This window comes from Centroberyx affinis, unplaced genomic scaffold (assembly GCF_046629955.1).
Source record: "Centroberyx affinis isolate AG114_WGS23_722 - 3 ecotype Tasmania unplaced genomic scaffold, CSIRO-AGI_Caff_v1 ptg002390l_1, whole genome shotgun sequence".
Taxonomy (NCBI): domain Eukaryota; kingdom Metazoa; phylum Chordata; class Actinopteri; order Beryciformes; family Berycidae; genus Centroberyx; species Centroberyx affinis.
In genome coordinates, this window is record NW_027280643.1 from 30,827 (window position 1) to 56,057 (window position 25,231).

The following is a 25,231-nucleotide window of genomic DNA, read 5'->3' on the forward strand; positions in this document are numbered from 1 at the left end:
ACAGTTGTAAAAGAGTGAGAAGGGTACACAGGAAGATTTACGACATAGGAGAAAGTTGTTAGTAACAATAAAGGTGTGTGACAGCGTGATTGTGCATTTGCTAATTATATAAATCTTTGTATAGAGAACATTCCTCATCATGAGGAGAGAGATCAAAGGGTGATGGAACATGATGAATGACAGAAGGCAACATTAACAGCACACCACCACCATCTGGTGGTAAAAAGTATGATGTGTTTGTGTTCAAGAAGAGGTTGCTCATAAAGCTTGGATCTGCCACCACTTCTAAGTATATCTTTACAGTATTATACATTTTAATAAAATTACTTCAACACATCTGTCAGAACATTTTATCTTTAATTAATCTGGGTAATTTATTCATTCCTTATTCATAGACAATATAATGTACAACATGATAATGATTTGAAAATAGAGCTACAAACATCTGAGGTAAGGGTAGAGCATCTATTTAAGAGGAGCACATAAAATATGCATGGAATGAGGATGATCTCCTAGAACTTGTCAGTGGCAGCCTTGGACATGATGTGTTTCCTAGTGTTCTTCTCTGGCCTTAGCAGGATAATGTAACACTTGGGGGCAAAGATACAGGCCAACAGCCCATAACTGGAGGCCAGGATAGCAAACACCTCTGTGACTGTAGAGTACTTTCCTGGAGAGCTGATGTAGGCAGGGACAAAGGCCGCCCAAACCGCACAGAAGATCAGCATGCTGAAGGTGATGAGTTTGGCCTCATTAAAGTTGTCAGGGAGCTTCCTAGCCAGGAAGGCCAAGAGGAGGCAGATGCAGGCCAGCAGGCCAGTGTAGCCCAGGACCAGTGAGAAAGCTAGGGGGGAACCTTCGTCACACAAGAGAATGACAACAGCACTCTCACGTGGCATCAGTTGGCGTGGAGTGGGAGGAGCCACAGCCAGCCACACTATACAGATTATTACCTGTGCAAGGAGAAATATGACTTGAATTAATGTTTTCTTACCTAACTTTAAACTTACATAAAAAGTCAGAAATCCTTACCTGGACCAGTGTGCAAAGGGTAATGATTGCTTTTTGCTGTGTGGGCCCAAACCATTTCATGACATTACTGCCTGGTAGTGTAGCCTTGAAGGCCATTAACACCACTATAGTTTTCCCCAAAACACAAGAGATGCAGAGGACAAAGGTGATCCCAAATGCTGCGTGTCGCAGCATGCAGGACCACTCAGAGGGCCGGCCGATGAAGGTCAGAGAACACAGGAAACATAGAGTCAAGGAGAAGAGCAGCAGGAAGCTCAGCGCAGAGTTGTTGGCCCTGACAATGGGGGTGGATCTGTGACAGGAGAATATGAAGACTACCATACAGGTGCAGAAAGATCCAAGGAGGGCAACAGCCATCAGGGTGATGCCCATGGTGTCACTGAAGGAGAGGAACTCCACCTGTTTGGGGATGCAGGCCGTCCTCTCAGCATTGGACCAGAACTCTGGCAGGCAGCGCACACACTCTATGGCATCTAATAAAAAGGACAGGTAGGTTTCAGTTGAGATAGTGTGGCTTTTGCAATATTGAATACACTGAATGTATCTGCAGGTCAGCTTCCAAAACACAAGTTGGGCACACAGTCTTTCCTCACCAGTCTGATTGCTAATCTCCCCAGCTGTACAAACCACACAATCATGGCAGCAGATAGGGAAGTTAGGTCTGATTGCCTTCCGGGTGCCTGGGGGACAAATACGGCTGCATACTGACAAGGGGACCTGAGAGACAGGAGAGATGCACACTACACTCAATGAACTCATACATGCACATGATTGATGTTCAAAATGCACATGATATTCTGCACAAAATATTTTTTTTATTCTATTGAGATCCCTACTGTGGTCTGGTTGCCATTCCATACAATGTTCCCTTCCTGGATCTGGAGTTTTTGACTGCCAATTGTTGTGGTCTCATCAAATTTGCCAATAGTGACAAACTCTATCTCTCCATTTGATCTCAGCTGCCAATTAACCAGGTCATACATAGCCACCGGGTCCCCATTCTCATCAAACTTGGTTTCATCACCAAATGAGTTCAAGTATTCCACCTGTTTTAGGTAATGAAGCAGCTGTGGAAAGAGAGGGAATAAGAGCATCAGATTATCACAATCTGAAATCTGCAAATAATGTTTTAGCATCACAAAAATAGTTGAATTATTAAAGAATGTGATACAGTACCTGCAATGGCTGTATGCTGTCTGCATCTGGACAGGCCTTCAGAGGAAATGGCTCTTTCCCTTTTTCACAGCTTCTCATGGCCTGTAGTGCATGGGCAATGGCGTACACAGCCTTGTAGACATTGTAGGAAATCCTTAGCTGCGACACATCTGAGTAGATGTTCCTCACACTCCCCAGCTCCTCTGACCCAGAACATGGAGGTTTACCCCCACCGCCATGTTCCTGACCCTCAGCCCCCGCAACCAGGCTGCACTCAAACATCTCCTCCCAGAAGGGGATCAGGAAGGGATCCTCAAGGGCATCTGGGTTAGAGGGATGCAGGCGGAGCAGAAAGTCTTGCAGCCCGGGAATGTGTACTCGCCGTATGGCAAATCCCATAGAACCCTGGAGGATGTGGTGGTACTTGGTCGGGGTGGAGAGGACAGAGGCTGTGCTCCAAGCCTCACTGGCCAGCCACTGTATCCCTCTCAGCCCTTGCCTAAAAACAACAGATACATGAGTTTTTTTGCAATGTCAATGAGAACAAAACTTCCATTGAAATATTATAATAAGTAAACCAGTATTGATAGAAGTGAACAAAACCAAGTGTTGACTGATGAGGTGTTGACTATAAGAACTGAAAGGTGTTCTCTTATGATAAATAGTGTTCTAGTGTTGTGGAAGCTTATAAGGAAAAGCTTCATGCCTGAGTACTTCATCAAACAATGCTGCAGTATCTTGTTCCACAGCAAACACCAGAACCACCCGAGCCCCAGAGGAGCGGATCCTGGAAACCATAGCAGCCATAGCTGTCTTTGCATGGTTCTTGGGGATGATCTCATGGAGGGCAATGCAAGCACCAAACTTTCTAACCTAAGGGAACACCAGGGAAGATTCATGAGATTTCTTCACTGCATGTTCACATTATCATAGTACAATATCGATCAAATCCAATTTGAAAAATCCAAATAAGCTCTTCAAAATATCGAGGTTGAAAGGAAGTTCTTTGTTTTGTGTTGGAACCCACCTCATCAGCAAAGATGTTTGCCCCACCATGGCCATAGGCATCATCTCCTGCAATCACACCCACCCAGGTCCAGCTAAAATGCTTGACAAGTTGCACTAGTGCATCCACCTAGGGAGAGAGAGAGAGAGAGAGAGAGAGAGAGAGAGAGAGAGAGAGAGAGAGAGAGAGAGAGAGAGAGAATTCACGAGAGAGAGAGAGAGAGAGAGAGAGAGAGAGAGAGAGAGAGAGAGAGAGAGAGAGAGATGATGCTTTGGCAATATTGTCTGTGAACTTTCACGCCAATAAAGCACATTGAATTGAATGTAATTGAATTGAGAGAATTCATTAGAACTGGATATGGGTTAATCAGAAATGGAAATTTCTATGTGCTTAACATTGCATTCTACTGTAGGAAATCTGATTGAGTCTCTGCTGCTCTGACCTGGAAAAAGTCACTGGGCATGGTCCGTAAGAAGGCAGGGAACTCTTTCTTGTTACTGAGACAGGCACAGCTAGAGAAATAACTAACCTGAGAGAAAGAAAGGGCACAAGTTACTATAAAGTCTCTTTTAACAATGAACGATTAGAACATAGTGACATAAAAATCATTTTAAAAAACATTCTTATTTAAAGGATCAGACTTATAGACTTATATGAAAACAGCAGATGGATAAAGACTGACATACACATTTGTTTAGTGGCTATGACTGTCTCACCTGCGGCACATGGAAGACACCCAGCAAACGAGCCACTACTAGGGACTGAGTGGAGCCTCCATCCCCTATCACCACTGGTACAGCCCCACGACAGCTGCCTTTGCCTTTCTTCTCCTCCTCATCCTCTGAACCCTCCTCAGTTCCCATGAGCTCCATGGCAGCTTTCAGAGCCTGGTAGGGGGTACTGCATGAATCATAGATCTTATAGCCCAGCGTGATGTTGGGAAGGAGTTTCCCGTCTCTGTTGATCTCCTCAATGGCAAAGATCATAGTCTGCATCCAGCGGAATGTCCTAAAGTTAAATCTGGAAGAGGAGAGAAGATGTCAGGAGAAAGTGGCCAGGGAATACAGTTTGAAGCACTTGTAATAGAATCGGTGTGAAAAATGTCTTTCACACAAAATAGTGTGAAAATCTATGGAAGCAAGAATCTTAGTTTTGTGTCAGTTTTTGTGCCAAATTATCCTGAGAACTAAGTTCCATCTGGCTACAATAACATAAACACAAGTTTAGAGCTGCTTGAGTTTTAGAGCAAAAAAGACTGATCAGTTTACCTGGTGCACCGTGTGGGTGGAGGTGTGGAAGTGAAGGACAGATTGGGCTCCACCACCATGTCGTGAAGTGAGAAGAGCCCCCCCAAGGTGATGTCCCCATTTTTCTGTAGCACGGGCAGGGACACAGAGCCTGGGATGAGCTTACATTGCTGGGTCTCTGTCTGGTGGGAAACGAGGGGGGAAATCCCCCACCAAAGGAGACTCAAAAGCAGGAGCTCTCTCCCTCGCCATGAAGGTTTGGGTTCTATTGATCTCACGCTAAACTGATACATCCTCTCTTGAAACTAAATCACCTCTATGTACCACTATGTCAAACTATATACACTTGATATTGACTGTGTACCTACACCACTTCAAGTGGTAGATGTTTTGATAATCCATACACATTGTGAAAAATGAGCCGAACAAGCATCTTGTAATCTGTCAATACGCCAAACAAAACACTAAAAAGTCAAAAGTGCATCGAGAAGAATACTTCATGACCCCATCCAGACACGTACAATATCCACAGCCAATGGGAAGTTTAGGTTTTCCGGTATTAAAAAGTCACCTCAGGCAATTTAACTCCAGTGAGAAAAAGCTTAACACTTCTTCACCTCTCAAAGCTGCAATATACAACCTAGATCAATTTGGCACTCCATTTTATCCAAGTTCTTCAAACCTATTCCCCCATTCCGATAATTTACCAGCCAAAGTCATTCTTTTTTCAGAGTCCTGAACCTTTCTTCACATTGCACTGACAAGCCATCCAGCTCTCTTTAGGGTCAAATGAGAGATGCTGTCATGTATATGTACTCCTTGCCACCTATCACCCTTTGACAAATAGGATCCGTTTCCCTTGGGCCTCTAGGATCGATGGAAAGAGAGCACTCAGTTTCACACTAGGTAATGGCAATAACAAGACAGTGGAATGAGCATTTGACCATAATGGAGAGAGACAGGAGCTGTTTTTTATGTCGAAACTCATGCCTGACTAAGCCTTACTCATCCTTCAGTGATGTGAAGAGGCAGTGGACTCCCACTCAGCCACATCACCGGGAGCTGCTAATCTAAGTTACACACTTTCAAACACACACTCACACATAGAAACTTTTATAAACTCAAAAAGTGAGCTAGATAGAGAAAAAAACAAATAAAGAAAGAATGTCAATGGAGGTTATGTCAAAAGTGTAAAAAGCAATATTGTATACTGTTATGAACAGAAGGAGGTGGATTGGTTCTCAAGCTAAGGTGCATTTGTTTTACCCTGTGCTACAGTATGTGTTACATGTACGTATGTGAGAACATCATATTTCAGTGAAACATAACATACATGTTGCAGTTCCTCTCAAAATCACGGTAGTGAACTAGAATCCATCAGTTTCTCTCACAACATTGTACCTATTGTTTTACTGTATTGCATACTGTTGCTCTTTTTATGTTTTCCTCTTCTTACTGTAAAATAGCCCACAGTGGGGTTAAACAGCGTTAATATAGTGAAATGAATGGGTCATTAGGTTGTTGTGCATATCATTATCAGGACAAACCCTGCAGGCTATACAACAAAGAAGCACATTTTTACATGGTGTATGTTGTGCTGCCTTAGGCCATAGTTTCCCTTATTGACTTAATGTCCCTGTGTGATACACTGGGGAGGAAGGACAGAGGCACACTAAGTCAGGAAAGCCGAGTCTTATGATATTGCAGTTTTCCTTCCCTGTAAGTGAGCCTTCAGCAAGGTCTTAGACTCCAAGGATCCTCTGCTCTTGGGAGGAGGGGCTGTAGCAGCTTTACTGTTACTGAAAACAAGCTGATTAGAAGTGAACAATAATGAGATTGCAATTGTATTGCAGTTGTCCTCAGGGGGAATAGGCCTATGCCATCCCAGGTAATTGAAGCCCATGGGTATTGGATATTCCAGAGTATTCTATTAAGCTATAGAAAGGACAGTAAAACAAAGACAGGCAGAGAGGAAGACAGACAGACAGAGAGGGAGACAGACAGACAGACAGGCAGACAGACAGGCAGGCAGGCAGGCAGACAGGCAGGCAGGCAGGCAGGCAGGCAGGCAGGCAGATAGACAGACAGACAGACAGACAGGCAGGCAGGCAGGCAGACAGACAGACAGACAGACAGACAGACAGACAGGCAAGCAGGCAGGCAGAGAGACAGACAGACAGGCAGGCAGGCAGGCAGACAGACAGACAAACAGACAGACAGGCAGGCAGGCGGACAGGCAGGCAGGCAGGCAGACAGACAGACAGACAGACAGGCAGACAGGCAAGCAGACAGGCAGGCAGACAGACAGACAGGCAGGCAGGCAGGCAGACAGACAGACAGACCGACAGGCAGGCAGGCAGGCAGACAGACAGACAGACAGGCAGGCAGGCAGGCAGGCAGGCAGGCAGACAGACAGACAGGCAGGCAGGCAGGCAGGCAGACAGACAGACAGGCAGGCAGGCAGGCAGGCAGACAGACAGGCAGGCAGGCAGGCAGGCAGGCAGGCAGACAGACAGACAGACAGACAGGCAAGCAGGCAGGCAGGCAGACAGACAGACAGACAGACAGACAGGCAGGCAGGCAGGCAGGCAGGCAGGCAGACAGACAGACAGGCAGGCAGACAGGCAGACAGACAGACAGACAGGCAGGCAGACAGGCAAGCAGACAGGCAGGCAGACAGGCAGGCAGGCAGGCAGGCAGGCAGACAGGCAGACAGACAGACAGGCAGACAGGCAGGCAGGCAGGCAGACAGGCGAACAGAGAGAAAGGTGACTTTCAACTTTCAACTTTCAACTTTCTTGTCATGTGTATTAAAATACAATGAAATACTTGTGCTCTGGCTCTCTCTGCCTTAACACAAAGGGCACACCATCACAAAACCAACAAAAAAGAGAAAGACACTACAGACCTACATAGACTATGTACACAGTGCACTCGAATGTATACATTATATACACAATATACAGTACACAATAACATTACATTTTATACAACAACAGTGCATATGGGTGCGTCAGCTGTTCAGCAACCTGACTGCCTGTGGAAAGAAACTGTTACTGAGACGGGTGGTGTGTGATTTGATGCTCCGGTAATGTTTTTTAGATGGAAGGAGCGAGAACAGAACATGAGCGGGGTGGCTGGTGTCCTTAATAATGTTTTGGGCTTTCCTTTTGCAGCGAGTGGTGTAGATGTTATGAAGTTGTGGTAGTTCTGTGCCAGTGATTTTTGCTGCTGTCTTTACAGTCCTTTGTAGCAGTCTGCAGACCTGAGCAGTCAGGTTGCCAAACCACACTGTGATACAGCCTGTCAGAACACTCTCTATGGTACAATGATAAAAGTTCACAAGAGCTTTGGTACTCATGCCAAAACTCTTGAGACACCTCAGAAAGTACAGTCTCTGCTGTGCTTTCTTGAGGATGCAATTGGTGTTAAGAGACCATGTGATGGTGTCTGCGATGTGTATACCAAGAAATCTAAAACTATCAACAATTTCAACAAATGACCCATTGATGGAAAGAGGAATGTGATTTTCTCTGATCTTTCTGTCAAGTCAACAATGATTTCTTTTGTCTTATTGACATTTAGAGAGAGGTTGTTATCATGGCACCATATGGTTAGATCTTCCACTTCCCTCCTATAGGCCCTCTCATCACTGTCGCTTATTAGTCTAATAAGTGTCATCTGCGAATTTTATGATGCTGTTGTTGTCATATTTGGCAACACAGGAAATCAAATTGCCAATTACAGATAGAGTTGCCCAGACCAAGACCTCTGAGTTTCAACACCAGTTTGGATAGTACAATTGTATTAAAAACAGAGCTATAATCAATAAACAACATTCTGACATAGGTATTTTTCTTTTCAAGCTGTACTAAAGCAATATGCAGTGCATGTGAGATAGTGTCATCTACAGACAGACAGACAGAGGTGTAATTCTACAAACCAGTAAACGAAACAGATATATAGGGGCAGACAGATAAATATGCTAGACAGACAGGCACAGAAATTGGTAGCATGAGTAAATATTCAAGCGAAATACACAGAGAGAGAGAGAGAGAGAGAGAGAGAGAGAGAGAGAGAGAGAGAGAGAGAGAGAGAGCTTAAAGTAATGAGTATAGGTTTGGGTCAGATCTAGTTGAAGAATTCTGTAGAGTTACTTTGCCCATTGGGAAATGTATTAGTGTGGGTCCTTTGCCCCTTACTGAGCTTCCCTGCATCACTGGGTTATGTGTGGCTTGTCATGGTCATGTCCCAGCCTCACAGGGCCTCGCCTAGCCCCTTTTCTTCCGTATCTTCCTGTTTCAATACCCTCCTTTAATAGTTGTTAGGCTTAACATTATTAATATCACTCAATATTCAGTCAATAATTCATTAGTGCCCTTTTGATGTCTGCGTTTTCCTCCATGTGCTGTAAATGTTCAAAGTATACTGTAATGCTTTGTCGTTTTATGTTGTCACTTACCTAAGTTAATGTTGCATGGTGTTTGTCTCAATGTCTGTCTAGACAAGAGGATCAAAGATGATTTAAAGGCAACAAAGGGGAAATGCAAGTTATTTCAAAAGACGGGCAAAAGCTGTGAACCTTTAGGGAAAGGGATGAAAACTGAGAAGCCCACAGAAGTTAAATTTTCATTACAGTGAGATATGACTTATTTTATGACTTACAGGGTTTAATTCAAACAGCCAAGGTTCTTGAAAAAGCAAGTCTTATGGCAATCTCGACAGATTTCATGAAAACATTTAATACCTGTCCATAAAACCAAATTCTTGTAAAAGTGGGCTTTTGTACGTATTTTGACAGGCAGCCTAACCCAATGTTTCTCAACCCTTTTTGGCTTGTGACCCAGGCTTAAAACAAGGCAATGCCTACTTGCAACCCCTGTCACAGGCTGCATATGCAGAGTGGTGCAGAGTTCAACCCCAAAAAATATTTTCCCTTTTCAGGTTGTTTTATTTATTCCATTATCAAGTATTCTGTATTTCACAAGAAATAAGCAAAAATTACAAAAATCTGATAGAAACAATAGATGATAATAAATTTGTGTAGTAGAAATTTGTTTTTTTTCCCTATCCCATAAATCATCTTTAAAAAAAAATTATCTCATGATCCCCTGGGGGGTCTGACCCCCAGGTTGAGAACCACTGGCCTAATCAACCATCACTTGGAGATGCTTATTCTAAAATAGATATTGGTTAGTAGAATAGAATAGAATCTAAATCCTGCTCAGATAGCCTAGGCCTCATTTGTCTTTTTGTCTTTTTCAAATCCTTGATATTTAAAACTTTCTTATATTTTGCACATCTCATTTCCATTTTAGAAACATTTCTTAATAACGGTAAATCCATTTTAAATAGATATTACAATTAATTAATTTTGAGGAAATGAAACAGATTTTTCTATTATTCAGTGGCTACAGAAACACAATTAAAGCGAAGTGTCCCTGTGAGGAATGGGAGGAGGGTGTGTGTGTGTTTGGGGGGGAGGGGGGCTTGTTTGTGAAGTTGAACGCCTGGAAAATTACCTGTGCGCCTGAAGTGTTGTTTTAATCAGTCATGAATAACAACAGGCATCGAAGCGTAACACTTGTGAAGCGGTTAAACTTGTTGTTATTGTTTAGGTACCGGCAGGAAGATGGCGTCATCCTAAACCTGCCAATTTACCTTTTACCCAGGTGGCCGGGGGAGGCACAAGGGGCCGGCTGGGCAAGCAAAGGCAGGTAAGTGTTTTCGACACACTGATGACATCTGGGCCTGGGGCTGTGAAATACAGGCTCACCAGGTGTTGTGTGGGAAATTAATTAATTTTGTTAAATTAAATTAATTTAGTTTAATGGCAGGGGATCTTGCACTTTGAAAACATGCTAACATTAATTGGCGCCACTACAGCAAGGTCATTATTCACCACACGATACTACAGAAAAACAATAACAATTAAATCAAATTAATGTAATGGGAATAAGCACTCTGCAGTTACAAGAACTACACTGACCAAATGTGGCAAAACACATAATTTGGATCCTTACTACCTATCTGACAGAATTTCTTGTGTCTTATTGTGATAAAATGTAATCTTTAGGTTAAACCTGACAAATCTCACATTCTCAACTTCCAAATAACTGTTCCACACTCAGTTCAGTCAAATCTTGCATGTAGACTCAGTGCAACATGAGGTTTGACTACTCTCCTGCCAAAACAACAGTTCTATATAGTACTAGAGGGGATTTATTTTGGCTTGTACCATAGAAGAACCCTTTTGTCATTTAGTAACCCTTTTTTATATAACCATAATCAAACCTTACAATAATATATAACAAATATTAGAATAATTGCAATGTCTACAACAGTGGCTCTCAACCATGTGCCAGATCAGCTGCTGTAATGTTTGTTTGTAATGAAAACCTGCAGACTCTTAGGCCTCATGGCATGGGTGAAAACCACCAAACTATAATCACCTACTAGTCCATACCCGGGGATGCGTGCGCCACAACTACGTGCAGACTTGCCAAAAATACGCATAAACAGCGTAAATTTGGGAAAATGGAAAAATCAGCTTCATCAGTCCCTGCCTATGCCAATGCTCAATGCCCATGTGCAGTTTCAGATTGATTGGCCAACCCATTGAGGAGCAAAATGGATGCAGACAGACAGACAGACAGAGTTTTCCTCATTTTATAGTAGGATAGCTATTTGCAAGTAGCTTCTTGCAGCGTCTGCAATTAGCTTCATTAAAAGAACCATTTAAAAACTGTGCAGGGTTTTTAATGTTTGGGTTTTCGGTCTATGTATAGACATCAAGGCTCAGTAGTTAGCACTGTTGCCTCACTACAGAAGGTCATTCTCTACATTCCAAAGACGTGCTCTAAATCGCCCATAGGTATGAATGTGAGTATTTGTGTTTCCCTGCCTTCTGCCCAATGTATGCTGGGATAGGCTCCAGCCCCCGACAAACTTGTAGGCCTAAAGGATTAAGCAGGTAGAGAAAATGAATTAATGAATATAGACACCATGGTGGAGACTCAAGTGCGCATTGTAAGACAGATGTTTAGACAGCATCACATTCTTAATGGATCCACCAAGTGCTATACAGAACCACCGATGGTTCTTCAGCTAGATGAAAAGGACCATTTAATGATGTTTCTGTAATTATCATTTCACCTAATAAGAAGCATGTGTATCTCATGGGTTGTTTGAAAATTTCTATTTTAATCAGTTGAGTTTTTTTAACCATGTGCTTGTCACAAAATGGGAATCATGTTTGTGTGTTTGTGTGTGGTTATCCAAACAAAATGACTTGCTAGCATTGGAAGCATTCTTCACTGAAGCCAGGGGGTACCACTCATAGTTGGTTGGTTTCAGTCAGAACACTAAGATAAAGATAAGATAAGATAAAATGAGGTAGGATAGGATAACATAAGATCATTTTAATGATCCCCATGGAGAAATTGTGTTTTTACAGCAGGACACAGTAATATGATACAGCAAAGAACAATACAGTAAAAACAGAAAAAAACAGAATGTAATGGGCCTATAAGAATTTGCAGCAAATGCACATGATGCACAAAATGTATTCATGTATTCAGGTTGTCGGCATGTTGTCAAATACGTAGGAGTCATTTCGTATAATGTGACAAAACCTTGCAAATAAAAATAACAGAATAAATATGAAATATCAGGGTATCCCTTTAGCAATTATTTAGTAGAGTCAATAATCCTGTATGGGCTTCTTTGGGCCTTGGTTTTAAGCCTAATCCCAGTCTGGGATAACTGCCCACCCTGGGACCCCTCTTCCTGCCTGAGACAGGTGCTTCTCTTGGACTTGGAGGTCGATGTCTGGTCCAGTGGAAATTTAAGGTTTGACAGTATGTCACATCATGCTTTACAACTTAAAACCAATGTGAGGTTGGTCTGTAGTATGGTACAAACTGCACCAAGCAATGTATTTACAAATGATTCTTGTATTAAATGTTGTCACTGGTTTTATTTCTGTTTGTGAACAAATTTTACAGTATACCCTCCACTGGGGTTCTATTATAATCTATCAGTTGAATTTCTAAGGGAAATGTATTTATGGGTTTGGTCATTGCACAATATCGCCAGGAGATGGCAATAAAGTCCATGGCATGGGTGTGCTTCATATTCTAAACTGAGCAAAGACTGGAGTGTGTGTGTGTGTGTGTGTGTGTGTGTGTGTGTGTGTGTGTCTTTATCATGCACTAAGAAAACAACATCTTGTGTCTTGGTTGGTAAATAAGTAAAAAAAAGATTGACAGAAGGTTTTGGGCAATCATCATCATCATCATCATCATCATCATCATCATCATCATTACCATTACCATTATGATAATGATTCCATAATCATAATCATAGTAATAATCATATCATATCACAAAGACTTTTATGTTGCAGTTTGTAAAAGTATTCACCCATTTTGCTCACTTAAATTGTCTTTGTTCAACATTTCAGAACAAATATTATTCATACTTCATTGTTGAGTTATAGTTAAAAACCTTAAATATATGGCCTATATATTTTCAAAATTGATCTAATTTTACCTTTCTTTCAAGGACGTCTTATACAGCAAGGCCCTTCAGCGCATCTTAATAACATTTCGTACTATGTATTCTGCTTCAGACATCTGATGCCGTTATATACATATACATATAAAGACATACTGTACAACAGAGAAGGTGCACTTTTTTGTTTCTTTTTTTCCTGTGCAGTTTCTTTATTGAGTTCAAAAGGCGACATGATGGTCAAATAGAAGTGTCAGAAGTTGTGGGGTCAAGACCACAAACACAGGCTGCACTCTTAGGAAAAGGCTTCAAATTGCCCAGTAAAGGTGTTAGAGAGAGCATGATGCAACAGGAGCAGGAAAGTTTCCAGTGGAAGCCAAGGGGAAAGGTGTGGAGGCAGGCTGGGGTAGAGGGAATTTGTTAGCTAGTTAGAGTGGCTGTGTATAAGAGCTTGAGGTGTGAGGGGAGTCGGGGTTTAGGCCTGAGGCAGCTTCTGTTCACCAGATGTGCTCCTATACGAAATCCAACTCCCTCAGGAGAGCCCTAAAGTGCGTCATAATCTGACAGGCGTCTCCACAAACACACAAACAACTAGTTATTTTTAATTAAACCAGGCCTAAGAGGCATATCAGCAGGCTATTAAACAGCCCTATGGCTGAAAAATAACAATAACAGCAAATTAAATATCACACGGTCCAACACCTTGCTAAATCAGGCGAGGTGAATTAATTGTTTATTTGGAGCGACTGTCAAAAGTGTAACTTTAATCCCCTCATCCAGGTGCATAATTCCCTCAAAAATGAAGTGACATGTATAGTAAAATAATGTCAGATTATATGTAAATATGCCAAAATCATTGAATGCTAATTTATGGGTGAGAATGAGCGTTGTGTAAATATACTGTGCACATTTACACATTCTGTGATGCACACAGTAATAGTTTAATGGTCAGTACAATTGATCTTTGGAAAGATAGAAGAGAAGTTAAAGAAAAAACATTATTACACATACAGTTTTTCTGGTCATGATTGTTGATACTGGTTGTTTCATAAAATATCAATAATGTGTATATACTGAAAATGCATTGTATAATATTTTATAGATGATAGATGTTAAATAATACTCTAGTATGATATGCGAGCACATTCTCTGTACTTCGACCCTGCCTGAAATTTCAATAGAGCACCACCTCTCATCTATACACTGGTCCCTGTTGGAGAGATAGGGAGGCACATAGTGCATTTTGCATTTAAACTTGCATAAATTTAAGTATATATAAGTCCTTTTATATTATATAGCCTTAAATCTAGCAAAAATAATAAAAAAAATTAACTGCACTATACTTTGCCCGTTTCAACAAGTAATAATATGTTCAATAGAATGTTTTTGAAATTATAGTGAGAGTTACAGAGAGATTTGTCACATTTCACTCGCGGTTTCTGATTTTGTTTCGGTTTGTACTTGATCCTAAAAACTTAGGCTGGTCCTCCAGCTATAGGCTGTTGGGGAAAACCATTGTAGGTGAGAAACAATTATTATTAACAGCAAGCAACTGTATGTAGCCGTAACCTAATAGGGTTAATTAAGCAGAAGTTGGGGGCCAGGAAGAGAATAAGCAGCTCTGCACTGTCCTAATGCCTATGTGTCCTTCACTCTCCCAAAGGATTTGAGAGTTTTGAACCTTGTTGTCTGGTGGTGAGGACATGTATATTTTATTTGTGTTTGTTTGTCTGTTAGCAGTATTACGGAAAAACTACTCGCCCGATTTTCATGAAACTTCGTGGAAGGGTGTAGCATGGGCCAAGGAAGAACCCATTAAATTTTGGAGCAGATCCAGATCCAACTCACGAACAAGCAATAATAGTGCGAACCTTGGCGGAGGTCTGCGCTCTCCGAGTGCCCCTCTAGTTAAAATATGTTGTGGTGAACAGTAGAAACAATATATGGTGATAACATATGGTGTCCCAGAAGAGACATACAGATTTGTTGATGATGACCTTTTTCCTTCCTTGTTGAGCAAAGATTTCAGTCCCAACTGCTCCACCACTCAGTGTCCAACAGCTGAGGAATGTGTGAGGGTATGTAAATAAAGTAAATATACATTGAGCAAACCACACAATGGATCCTCTATACTGTTTTAGATAAGACTGACTTTACATAAACAATGACAGTGAAGACCTTGCCCAGTTGATTCTAAGAAACTTCAGACTCAGACACCATAGGCCAAGGCATGCCATCCTGTCATCATGCCAATCTGTTGTCAAGCCTGTAGCAGTCATGGCACATCCCATGCAGATTGGTGGAGCCCCGTCAACACCGTCCAATCTCACTTGTCTCTGATTGGCTAGTAAGAGGCCAGTGAGCCCTGCAGTCAGATTTAATGTTATAAAATGTGACATTGGAGACCATTTTGACCCTGGCCAGTGTGGTGCTGTCCCGTTAGTGTGTGGGAGTGGAGAATGTCACTAGTGGTGCTGGGGCTGGTTGTTGTGGGGCTGGTGACAGCTTTTGGAGCAGAGGCAGAAGCTCCTGTCTGTCAGATACGGGGGAGTCCAGAGTTCCCCCTGTTGTCCAAGGAAGGAGATGTCACCATTGGGGAGCCTTTTCCATCCATAGCAAAATCACACAAGTGCCGGTCTCCTTCACAGACACCCCAACACGTCTCACGTGTTCCAGGTACAGTATATTTTTGTGTACTGTATAAAAAGCTTTCTCTAGTCAAAGTCAGTGATATTCACAGTGTTCTCTTTTCTTGTCACAGAGTGAACCTCAGAGAGTTTCGATTTGCCCAGACCATGATCTTCGCTATCGAGGAGATCAACAGCAGTGAGTTTCTTCTTCCCAATGTTTCTATCGGATACCGTATTTATGACAACTGTGGCTCAACGTTATCCTCTATGCGTGCGGCGATGGCTCTGATGAACGGAGAAGAGTGGACTGTAGGGAAGACCTGCTCTGGCCAATCGGCTGTTCATGCCATTATCGGGGAGTCTGAATCCTCTTCAACCATAGTGCTGTCACGCACAACCGGACCGTTCAACATACCAGTGGTGAGAGGGATATCAACTTAAGATGTGTAGTGCATGTGTACATTGATGTGTCGCACACGAGTTACCCCCCCTTCTCTCTCTCTCAATCTCTCTCTCTCTCTGTTTTCTCAGATCAGTCATTCAGCTACTTGTGAGTGTCTGAGCAGCAGGAAGGAGTATCCCTCTTTCTTCCGCACCATCGCCAGTGACCTCTACCAGAGCCGAGCTCTAGCCCAGCTGGTCAAGCACTTCGGCTGGAGTTGGGTGGGGGCAATCAACAGCGACAGCGATTACGGCAACAACGGCATGGCCATCTTCCTCGCCGCAGCCAAGGAGGAAGGCGTGTGTGTGGAGTACACAGAGAAATTCCACAGGACAGAACCAGAAAAACTGATGAAAGTGGTAGAAGTGATTCGCAAGAGCACGGCCCGGGTCATCGTAGGTTTCCTGGCCCATGTGGAGATGAACAACCTTCTGGAGCAGCTGAGTCTCCACAACATCACAGGGCTGCAGTTCATAGGTGTGGAGGCCTGGATCACTGCCGACAGCCTTGTGACCCCCACCAGCTTTAATGTGCTAGGTGGTTCGCTGGGCTTTGCTGTACAAAAGGCCAATATCAGTGGCTTTGCTGATTTTGTAATCAAAGAGTTCTGGGAGACAGCATTTCAGTGCACAGAGACAAACAGAGACAATGTGACAGTAAAGACACCTTGCAAAGAAAACTTGGATCTGATTGAGCTAAAAGATTATAATGATGATGTGGCAGAGCTGAGATACTCCAGCAATATCTACAAAGCCATCTATGCTGTGGCCCATTCTCTGCAAAGCATACTGAAGTGCTCAAACAGTCAGGGGTGTGACAAGACTGTGAGAGTTTCTCCCTGGCAGGTAAAAGAAACTGACTACTAAACAATTTTACTTCTTAGTTAAGTAAGGACATACTGTATATTCAAATATTTCCTCCCCTCTTTTAGGTAGTGGAGTCTCTAAAGCAGGTGAACTTTACCATTAAGAATGGTGACCAGGTGTGGTTTGACAGTACCGGAGCAGCTGTGGCCCGGTACGAGGTGGTGAACTGGCAGCGTGGATCCGATGGCTCGGTCCAGTTTAAACCTGTGGGCTACTATGATGCCTCCCTACCTCCTGGACGGAAGTTTGTCCTCAGGACCGAAGCCATAATGTGGCCTGGGGGAAAAACAGAGGCAGAGTCTATAATTAAATGGTCGACACAAATTGTTAAAGACATCAATTTATGTGTGTCTTGTAAAGCTAGATTGTCAGGCTAGTTTGACATAATTTAGATTTAATATTGGATGATTATGTAAAAAGAAGGATTCAGAGTATCACTGTGTATCTCTGTTTCTCTCAAAGTTGCCTGTGTCAGTGTGCAGTGAGAGCTGTCCTCCAGGAACCCGTAAGGTCCTCCAGAAAGGAAAGCCGGTCTGCTGCTATGACTGTATCCCATGTGCAGAGGGAGAAATCAGCAACACCACAGGTATATGTATCACACACCTGAAATTTGCTCATATGCACACAACATTTGCTTGCCTCACCCTGTATATTGTGTTGAAGCTTGCTGTGGTAAGATCTCTGATCTACGTTTTAAGTATCTAACTGATTATATTGTAATACTAGTGACAGAATTTCCATTACAGATTCTAATGGCTGCACAAAGTGTCCTGAAGAATACTGGTCCAGTCAAAACAGAGATACATGTATATTGAAAAATGTTGAGTTCCTCTCCTTCGCTGAGGTTATGGGCCAAGTCCTGGTGTTTTTCTCTTTGTTCGGGGTACTGCTAACATCACTTGTGGCCACCCTATTCTTGGTGAATAAGGACACCCCTTTAGTCCGGGCCAACAACTCTGAGCTGAGCTTCCTGCTGCTCTTCTCCTTGACTCTGTGTTTCCTATGTTCCTTAACTTTCATTGGCCCGCCCTCTGAGTGGTCCTGTATGCTGCGACACACAGCATTTGGGATCACCTTTGTCCTCTGCATCTCCTGTGTTCTGGGGAAAACTATAGTGGTGTTAATGGCCTTCAAAGCTACACTTCCAGACAGTAATGTCATGAAATGGTTTGGGCCTGCACAGCAAAGACTCAGTGTTCTGGCTTTCACTCTCATACAGGTCCTGATTTGCATACTTTGGCTAACCATCAACCCCCCTTTTCCCTTCAAGAATATGGAACACTATAAGGAAAAGATTATTTTAGAGTGTGCCTTAGGATCACCTATAGGGTTCTGGGCTGTACTGGGGTATATAGGACTCCTGGCTATGTTATGTTTTATTCTTGCTTTCCTAGCTCGAAAGTTACCTGATAATTTCAATGAAGCGAAATTCATCACCTTCAGCATGCTGATATTCTGTGCCGTCTGGATCACCTTTATCCCAGCGTATGTCAGCTCTCCTGGGAAGTTCACTGTTGCCGTGGAGATATTTGCTATTCTGGCCTCCAGCTATGGGTTACTTTTCTGTATATTTGCACCAAAATGCTTCATTATTGTACTGAAACCCGAACTGAACACGAGGAAACATCTGATGGGAAAAACACAATCCAGGTCTCTCTAGATATGTATATGAAAAATAAATAAAAGTATATCATTCACTAATTTATTTAACTGTTTGTGGCTTGGCTGAATTCAAGTTGCTTTACCTAAGTATATTGTTTTATTGGAACATAGTATCAAAGTTATGACAATAACATAAAAATATTTTGAAAGTCAATTCAGCATGGTTTGAATGACAATTTTGTTGTCACTATTTGAATTGTGTTTCAGATAACTTCAGAATGTAATAAACCCCACCCATTTGGCACTTCCAATGATTTATAAAAATGCTAAAACAAAATTAAAAATTGTCTGAAAATGTTTTTTTTTTGTCAGGTGATAAAATCAGGGATGTATTGTTCACTGCAGGCTAGGTGAACTATCATGTTTTCAATGAGAGTCACATACAAAACCAAATACCTTTTATATTTTTAAAAAAATATATATATTTTAATTATCACTTTCAAATGTATTTCCATGTTCTAATGAAAGTGTTTCCAGGTGTTGCTCAAGCAAGTACAGTCTGTCACACATAACACGCATAACAGTGTACATGGTATACAAAAGCATATGGGTCAAAAGGCTTTGTTATTAGACTGGGATGAGAAAGGGAGGGAGATATACACACAAAGAACCTGAACTTGACACTGAACTTTCCCATGGGGACTTATTTAGTTGCTTCAAACTATGTCAAACACCACACAACCTGTAAGAAATACGTATTGGTCCTGGAAAATAGTTCAATAATTCTGAAAACTTGAAAAAAAAAAGTCAGGTTTTCTATTTAGGATCAACACAGCAATACTGAGCATAAGTGACAAAATGATTTGAAAGGTTTAATTCCAAAATCACTGTATATCCATTTTGGGGGAAAAAATAGCACCTGAAGTTTATCATTCAAGATAAAATACAGTATATGTAGAGGAACTAGTATATAAATGTGTTAGCATTTTGTCAGCCATTGGCTTAAGTTACTTGCTGCCCTTCAAAAAGTATAACTTGTTTTAATTTTGTGCTATTTTGGTTGTCACTTTTATCAAAAGGTGGATGTCACATTTTTGAATGAAACATTCGTACATGTTTCTGTCTTTTTACTTGAGTGATGCATTAGTGGTGTGATAACAGAGGCCAAGGTATCTATTTATTTATTTTTTTCAGTATTACATAAAATACATAAACACAATACATGATACCCTTACATATCCCCAAATGCACATCTAGAAATAATAAAAAACCTGATTGATACCTTTATTTTCAGTAATTCCTGTTCTTTTTCCCTGAAAGCTGTTATAAACCCGGAGGCCTCATGCTTTTTAAGTTGTCTTGCAATAGTACATTTCCTACCATATCACCCCCTTTATATAAATCACTCCTCATTCTAAATTATGTGTATTCTACCTTGGAATTATTCACCTTCCTGAAATTTTAATTCACATATTTGTCTTAATAATGAATGGAGATCATTTTTAGCCAGCTCATTTTCTAATATATGTATGTGATATTCCAGCTTTTTTTAACAGACTAACTGATCGTTCTTCCCCTTACAAAGGCTTTAGATGAGTCCCACACTGTAACTATAGTTTCAGTAGAACCTATGTTTTCACCAAAAAAAAAAAATTCTCTATAAATCTTTTGAAATCCTTGTTTTGCATTTAAATGCAGGCTGTTGCGGCATGATCTGTTAGAGAAATAGCTCTAATACGACATTTAATAAATATTTCCGCAAGTCTATTAGATGGTGCAGTTTAAACTGAACAGCAGCAGTCACAGTGTGACCTCATCACTCTCTGATTTGACAAAAGGACCTCGTCACCATTTCCAGTAGTGTATAAAGCTCTGCCATTATAGGGGACACAAGTTTTGGTCAGTTACACAAGAGCTGATCACAGAGTGTGTGTTGGTGTGTGAATGTGTGTGCCTGTTTGTACCAGATGTGTGAGTGTGTGTACGTGATGTTACTGTTGGTGCTTGGCATGATGGGAGCCTTTGGGGCAGAGGAAGAGGCTGCTCTCTGTCGGATGCTGGGGAGCCCAGACTTCCCTCTGTTGTCGAAGGAAGGAGACATAACCATTGGAGGAGCCTTCTCCATCCATAGCCAAATCACTAAGCCCACGCTCTCCTTCACAGATACTCCAAAACCTCTCACATGCTCCAGGTACTGTATGTTTTCTCTTTTCTCCCTGGTGGTATCTGAAAAGAAATCAATCCTTTCAGAAAAGAAAAGAAAACAAAAGAAAATCTCATGTAAAAACTATTTTTGAAAAAATTGTTATGCTTTTCAGGATTAATTTCAGAGAGTTTCGTTTTGTCCAGACAATGATCTTTGCCATTGAGGAGATCAACAATAGCAGCTCTCTGCTCCCTAATATCACAATTGGCTACAAGGTATTTGACAGCTGTGGTTCAACCCTGTCTTCAATGCGTGCAGTCATGGCTCTAATGAACGGAGAGGAAAGGACTTTGGGAAAAAACTGCTCCAGCCAATCATCTGTCCATGCCATCATTGGAGCCTCTGAGTCCTCCTCAACAATCGTGATGCTACGAACTTCAGGGATTTTCCAAATACCAGTGGTAAATGTTTGTAAATCATTTTAGTCTGACTTAAAGTGATGTTGAACTTTGGCAGTACCTTGGGTTGTGTAGCTTCCTGGACATGATATAATCCCAAAATCAGTGATTCTCTGTCATCTGTTGCTCCGGTAGAGATGATTGGAGAATTTTTTTTCTCTCTCCATTCACTGCCATTATATGGCGAAACAGGTCTAAAAATCGCACTTCTAGCACATAAACAAACGCTAACAAAGCAGATTCTGACAACATAAAAAAATAGTGATTCTGATGAAAATTTTCTTAAGTGTATCACTTTGTTTAGATAACAGAGAATCACCGATTTTGGGGTTATATCATGTCCAGGAAGCTACACAACCTAAGGTACTACCATAGTTCAACATCACTTTAACAATGTTCCATGTTCTCTTTTCCTCCTGATCTTTTTTTATTTAGATCAGCCACTTTGCCACATGTGCTTGTCTGAGTAACAGAAGGGAGTACTCCTCCTTCTTCAGAACCATCCCCAGTGACTACTACCAGAGCAGAGCACTGGCAAAGCTGGTGAAGCACTTTGGCTGGACCTGGGTGGGGGCAGTTAGAAGTGATAATGACTATGGAAACAATGGCATGGCAACATTTATCAAAGCTGCAGGCCAGGAGGGCGTCTGCATTGAGTATTCAGAGGCCATCTCTAGGACTGACAGGGAGCAGGCAGCTAGGATGGTCAGAGTGATCCGTAACGGCAGCGCCAGGGTTTTGGTGGCCTTCCTGGCCCAGGCAGAGATGGACATCCTGCTTGAGGAAGCTCTGAAGCAGAACCTGACTGGGTTGCAGTGGGTGGGCAGCGAGTCCTGGATCACAGCGGGCCACCTGGCCACCAAGAGGCACTCTGGCATCCTAACAGGGTCTCTGGGCTTCACCATCAGAAAGTCAAAGATCCCAGGCCTAAGAGAGTTCCTACTACAGGTTAACCCAAGTCAAAACTCTCAGAGCAACCTTCTCAGAGAGTTCTGGGAAGCTGCTTTTGGCTGTACTTTCCAATCCAGGCTGCATGGTCAGAGCCAGGACAGGCAGTGCTCTGGTTCTGAGAGACTAGAAGACATCGATAATCCTTTCACAGATGTGTCAGAGCTGAGAATATCTAATAATGTGTATAAGGCTGTGTACGCTGTGGCTCATGCCATGCATAACATGTTAAAATGCAGAGATAATGGAGAAAAGCTGAAAAATCAGTCATGTATCTTGAGAGACAATTTAGAGCCAGAGCAGGTGAGAGGTCACTTTTATTTGAGAAATGTCATTCTCTGTTTAATATATATATATATATATATGTATAGATATAGATATAGATATATAGATATAGATATAGATATAGATATAGATATATAGATATATACACATTGTGAATAGTGTGCCATTTAACCTGTAGCAGTAGCTGTCCGTGTCCTGTAAGTCAACTGACTATTTTTCATTATTGGTAGGTTTTGAAAAACCTCCAAGGTGTGAATTTCACTCTTCAGTCAGGAGAAAGAGTGTACTTTGATGAGAATGGAGACCCTGCGGCCATCTATGAGCTGGTGAACTGGCAGAGAAACCAAGCAGGAGAGACTGTGTTTGTGACTGTAGGGAGCTATGATGCGTCACTACCGAAAGGAAAGCAGTTTACCATGAACGGAATAAACATGACATGGGGTGCTGAATCCCTAAAGGTATAATAATATCAACCATATTAAAATTATTGTGTGGGAAGTTCTCACTTATTTGGGCTAGTGTGGAGGTTGAATAGTGTGTGTTTAGTTTTATGTAGAGGAGAACACAGATGTGATATGGCATAACCTCCTGTATAACATTCAGGTGAAAACGAATATTCATGAAATTCATCCAATCAACCATTCAAACCATACCAGCACCTTTCACCAGTAGCAGTCCCTTACACACATTACATAGCAATACCTTGAACCATTGGCTGAGCAGTCACATTGCAGTGTTCATTCATGAAATGCAAATGAATTGTTTTTGCAAATGCATTGTTTTTAGGCATTATAAAAGAGGTAACAGAACAGAATCTAAACTAGTTAGAACAAACATTTTAACCATCAGCCATAGGCAGCAAGTGATTTCCAAATGGATTTCACTGAAATTGCAGTTACCTAAAAATTGGTACACATCAGTATTTAATCTGTAAGAAGTCACTGTGACCAATATAGAGTTTACATATCAGTGTTCACTTCCAACATAAAGCAATATGTAATTCCCTGATCCCTGTCAGAAATAGGGCCTTTGCAGCAGCAAACAGTAGTAGGATCCAGTCTTACCATATGTAATTAAGTGTTTGGATTAGGGGAGCAGTAAACTGTGATTGATTAAGTGTGGTGTTGTTACAGAGGCCGCAGTCTGTGTGCAGTGAGAACTGCCTCCCAGGTTTCCGCCAGGCTGTTATTAAAGGTAAACCCGTCTGCTGTTTCTCCTGCATCGCCTGTGCTGCTGGAGAGATCAGCAACTCCAGTGGTGAGAAGACACAAGACATTCTTCAAATACATTCATGACAAAATATAGCTACAATATTACTGCATTTCACTATGACACCTATAAAAACAATTGTGTGGTACTTAGTTATCAGCTCTACCATAACTTATATCATCATGGGTATCATCCCATCCTTACGGCGTGATCATGATTCAGAGTTGAATGTTTTCCTTTCAGATTCTGCAGAATGTTCTCAGTGCTCACTGGAGTATTGGTCAAATGAAGATCACAGCCAGTGTGTACCAAAGGTGGTTGAGTTCCTGTCTTTTGAAGAAATCATGGGGGCTGTCTTCACTACTTTCTCACTGTTTGGAGCAAGCTTAACATTAGTTGTGACTTTTGTCTTTTTTCGATTTCGTGACTCGCCTCTCGTCAAAGCCAGTAACTCTGATCTGAGCTTCCTGCTGCTCTTCTCCTTGACTCTGTGTTTCCTGTGTTCTCTGACCTTCATAGGCCAGCCCTCTGACTGGTCCTGTATGCTGCGTCACACAGCTTTCGGCATCACCTTTGCGCTCTGCATGTCTTGTATCTTGGCTAAGACCATAGCAGTGGTGATCGCCTTTAAGGCTAGAGGGCCAAAAAACTCAGTTCCTCAGTGTTCTGCCCCGCTCCAGAGAATGAGTGTCCTGGGCTGCACCTCGCTGCAGGTGATAGTGTGTGTGCTGTGGTTAACTCTTGCCCCACCATTTTCACACAAAAATACAGCCCATGCTACTGAAAAGATAATTCTAGAGTGTGATGTGGGTTCACCTATAGGGTTCTGGGCTGTGTTGGGGTATATAGGACTCCTGGCTATGTTATGTTTTATTCTTGCTTTTTTTGCTCGGAAGCTGCCTGATAATTTCAATGAAGCTAAATTCATCACCTTCAGCATGCTGATATTCTGCGCAGTCTGGATCACCTTTATCCCTGCTTATGTCAGCTCTCCTGGGAAGTTCACTGTAGCTGTGGAGATATTTGCTATTCTGGCCTCTAGCTTTGGATTGCTTTTTTGTATATTTGCTCCAAAATGTTATATCATACTATTGAAACCGGAGAGGAATACAAAGAAACACATGATGGGGAAAAATTAAGCAAAATCACTATAAAAGCAAAAGCAAAACACTAGAATAATGTCTGTATCATTCTTTTATATTATATATTTTATATATATTTTATATATTTAAATATTCATCTATTAAAACAATCAATAGCTGCTGTGATTGTCAACTAAATATGACCTTATCCTCCATAATATACCGACAAAACACTATCACACATATCACTGTATTAGCCCCTCTGAAACTGAACTGAAATATTTCCAGCCGTACTGAACAAACATGGCTGGATATAATGTGTGATGAAATATAAATCCATTATACATCAACAAGCTCGGCATCCCAAAAGACATGCCAGGGGTTGTGGATTGATTATAGTGAGCTATTGGTTATGCAAGAGACAAATAATGATATACATATCTGATGGCCATCTAATAGGTCAATGGTTCTGTCAGTCATGCCACAAGCGTTATCATTGGTGAAGAGAAATATGATATTCAGTCAGGCTTCATCTAAGCCCCTAAGGCATTGTGACAATCAAAAGGAGCACCTTATAAAATGCCCAGACTTGAGGGGTTTGATCAACGGG

General features: G+C 41.8%; 3 protein-coding genes across 4 annotated transcripts; 2 read left to right on the top strand and 1 right to left on the bottom strand.

Moving 5' to 3' along the window:
- Positions 1-512: 512 nt before the first annotated feature.
- On the bottom strand, positions 513-4,535 carry LOC139656160 (extracellular calcium-sensing receptor-like). Its single transcript, XM_071533664.1, has 10 exons — positions 4,462-4,535; positions 3,910-4,213; positions 3,636-3,722; positions 3,215-3,322; positions 2,894-3,060; positions 2,209-2,686; positions 1,869-2,099; positions 1,626-1,749; positions 1,033-1,505; positions 513-953 (listed from the first exon to the last, which is right to left on the bottom strand). Exons 1-10 carry the CDS (start codon positions 4,518-4,520, stop codon positions 513-515), a joined length of 2,472 nt encoding a protein of 823 aa, XP_071389765.1. The 5' UTR covers positions 4,521-4,535.
- Positions 4,536-15,472: 10,937 nt separating this feature from the next.
- Positions 15,473-18,551, top strand: LOC139656161 (extracellular calcium-sensing receptor-like). Of its 2 annotated transcripts, none has more exons than XM_071533665.1 (6): positions 15,473-15,629; positions 15,715-16,003; positions 16,115-16,870; positions 16,957-17,184; positions 17,354-17,477; positions 17,638-18,551. In XM_071533665.1, exons 2-6 carry the CDS (start codon positions 15,749-15,751, stop codon positions 18,549-18,551), a joined length of 2,277 nt encoding a protein of 758 aa, XP_071389766.1. In that variant the 5' UTR covers positions 15,473-15,629; positions 15,715-15,748. The 2 variants fall into 2 exon arrangements, with proteins under 2 accessions (XP_071389766.1, XP_071389767.1); XM_071533666.1 differs by having other exon boundaries at positions 15,494-15,634; positions 15,717-16,003.
- A 1,909-nt stretch (positions 18,552-20,460) lies between these two features.
- Positions 20,461-24,678, top strand: olfch1 (olfactory receptor C family, h1). Its single transcript, XM_071533660.1, has 6 exons — positions 20,461-20,684; positions 20,812-21,100; positions 21,533-22,348; positions 22,561-22,788; positions 23,464-23,587; positions 23,783-24,678. Exons 1-6 carry the CDS (start codon positions 20,461-20,463, stop codon positions 24,676-24,678), a joined length of 2,577 nt encoding a protein of 858 aa, XP_071389761.1.
- Positions 24,679-25,231: the final 553 nt, after the last annotated feature.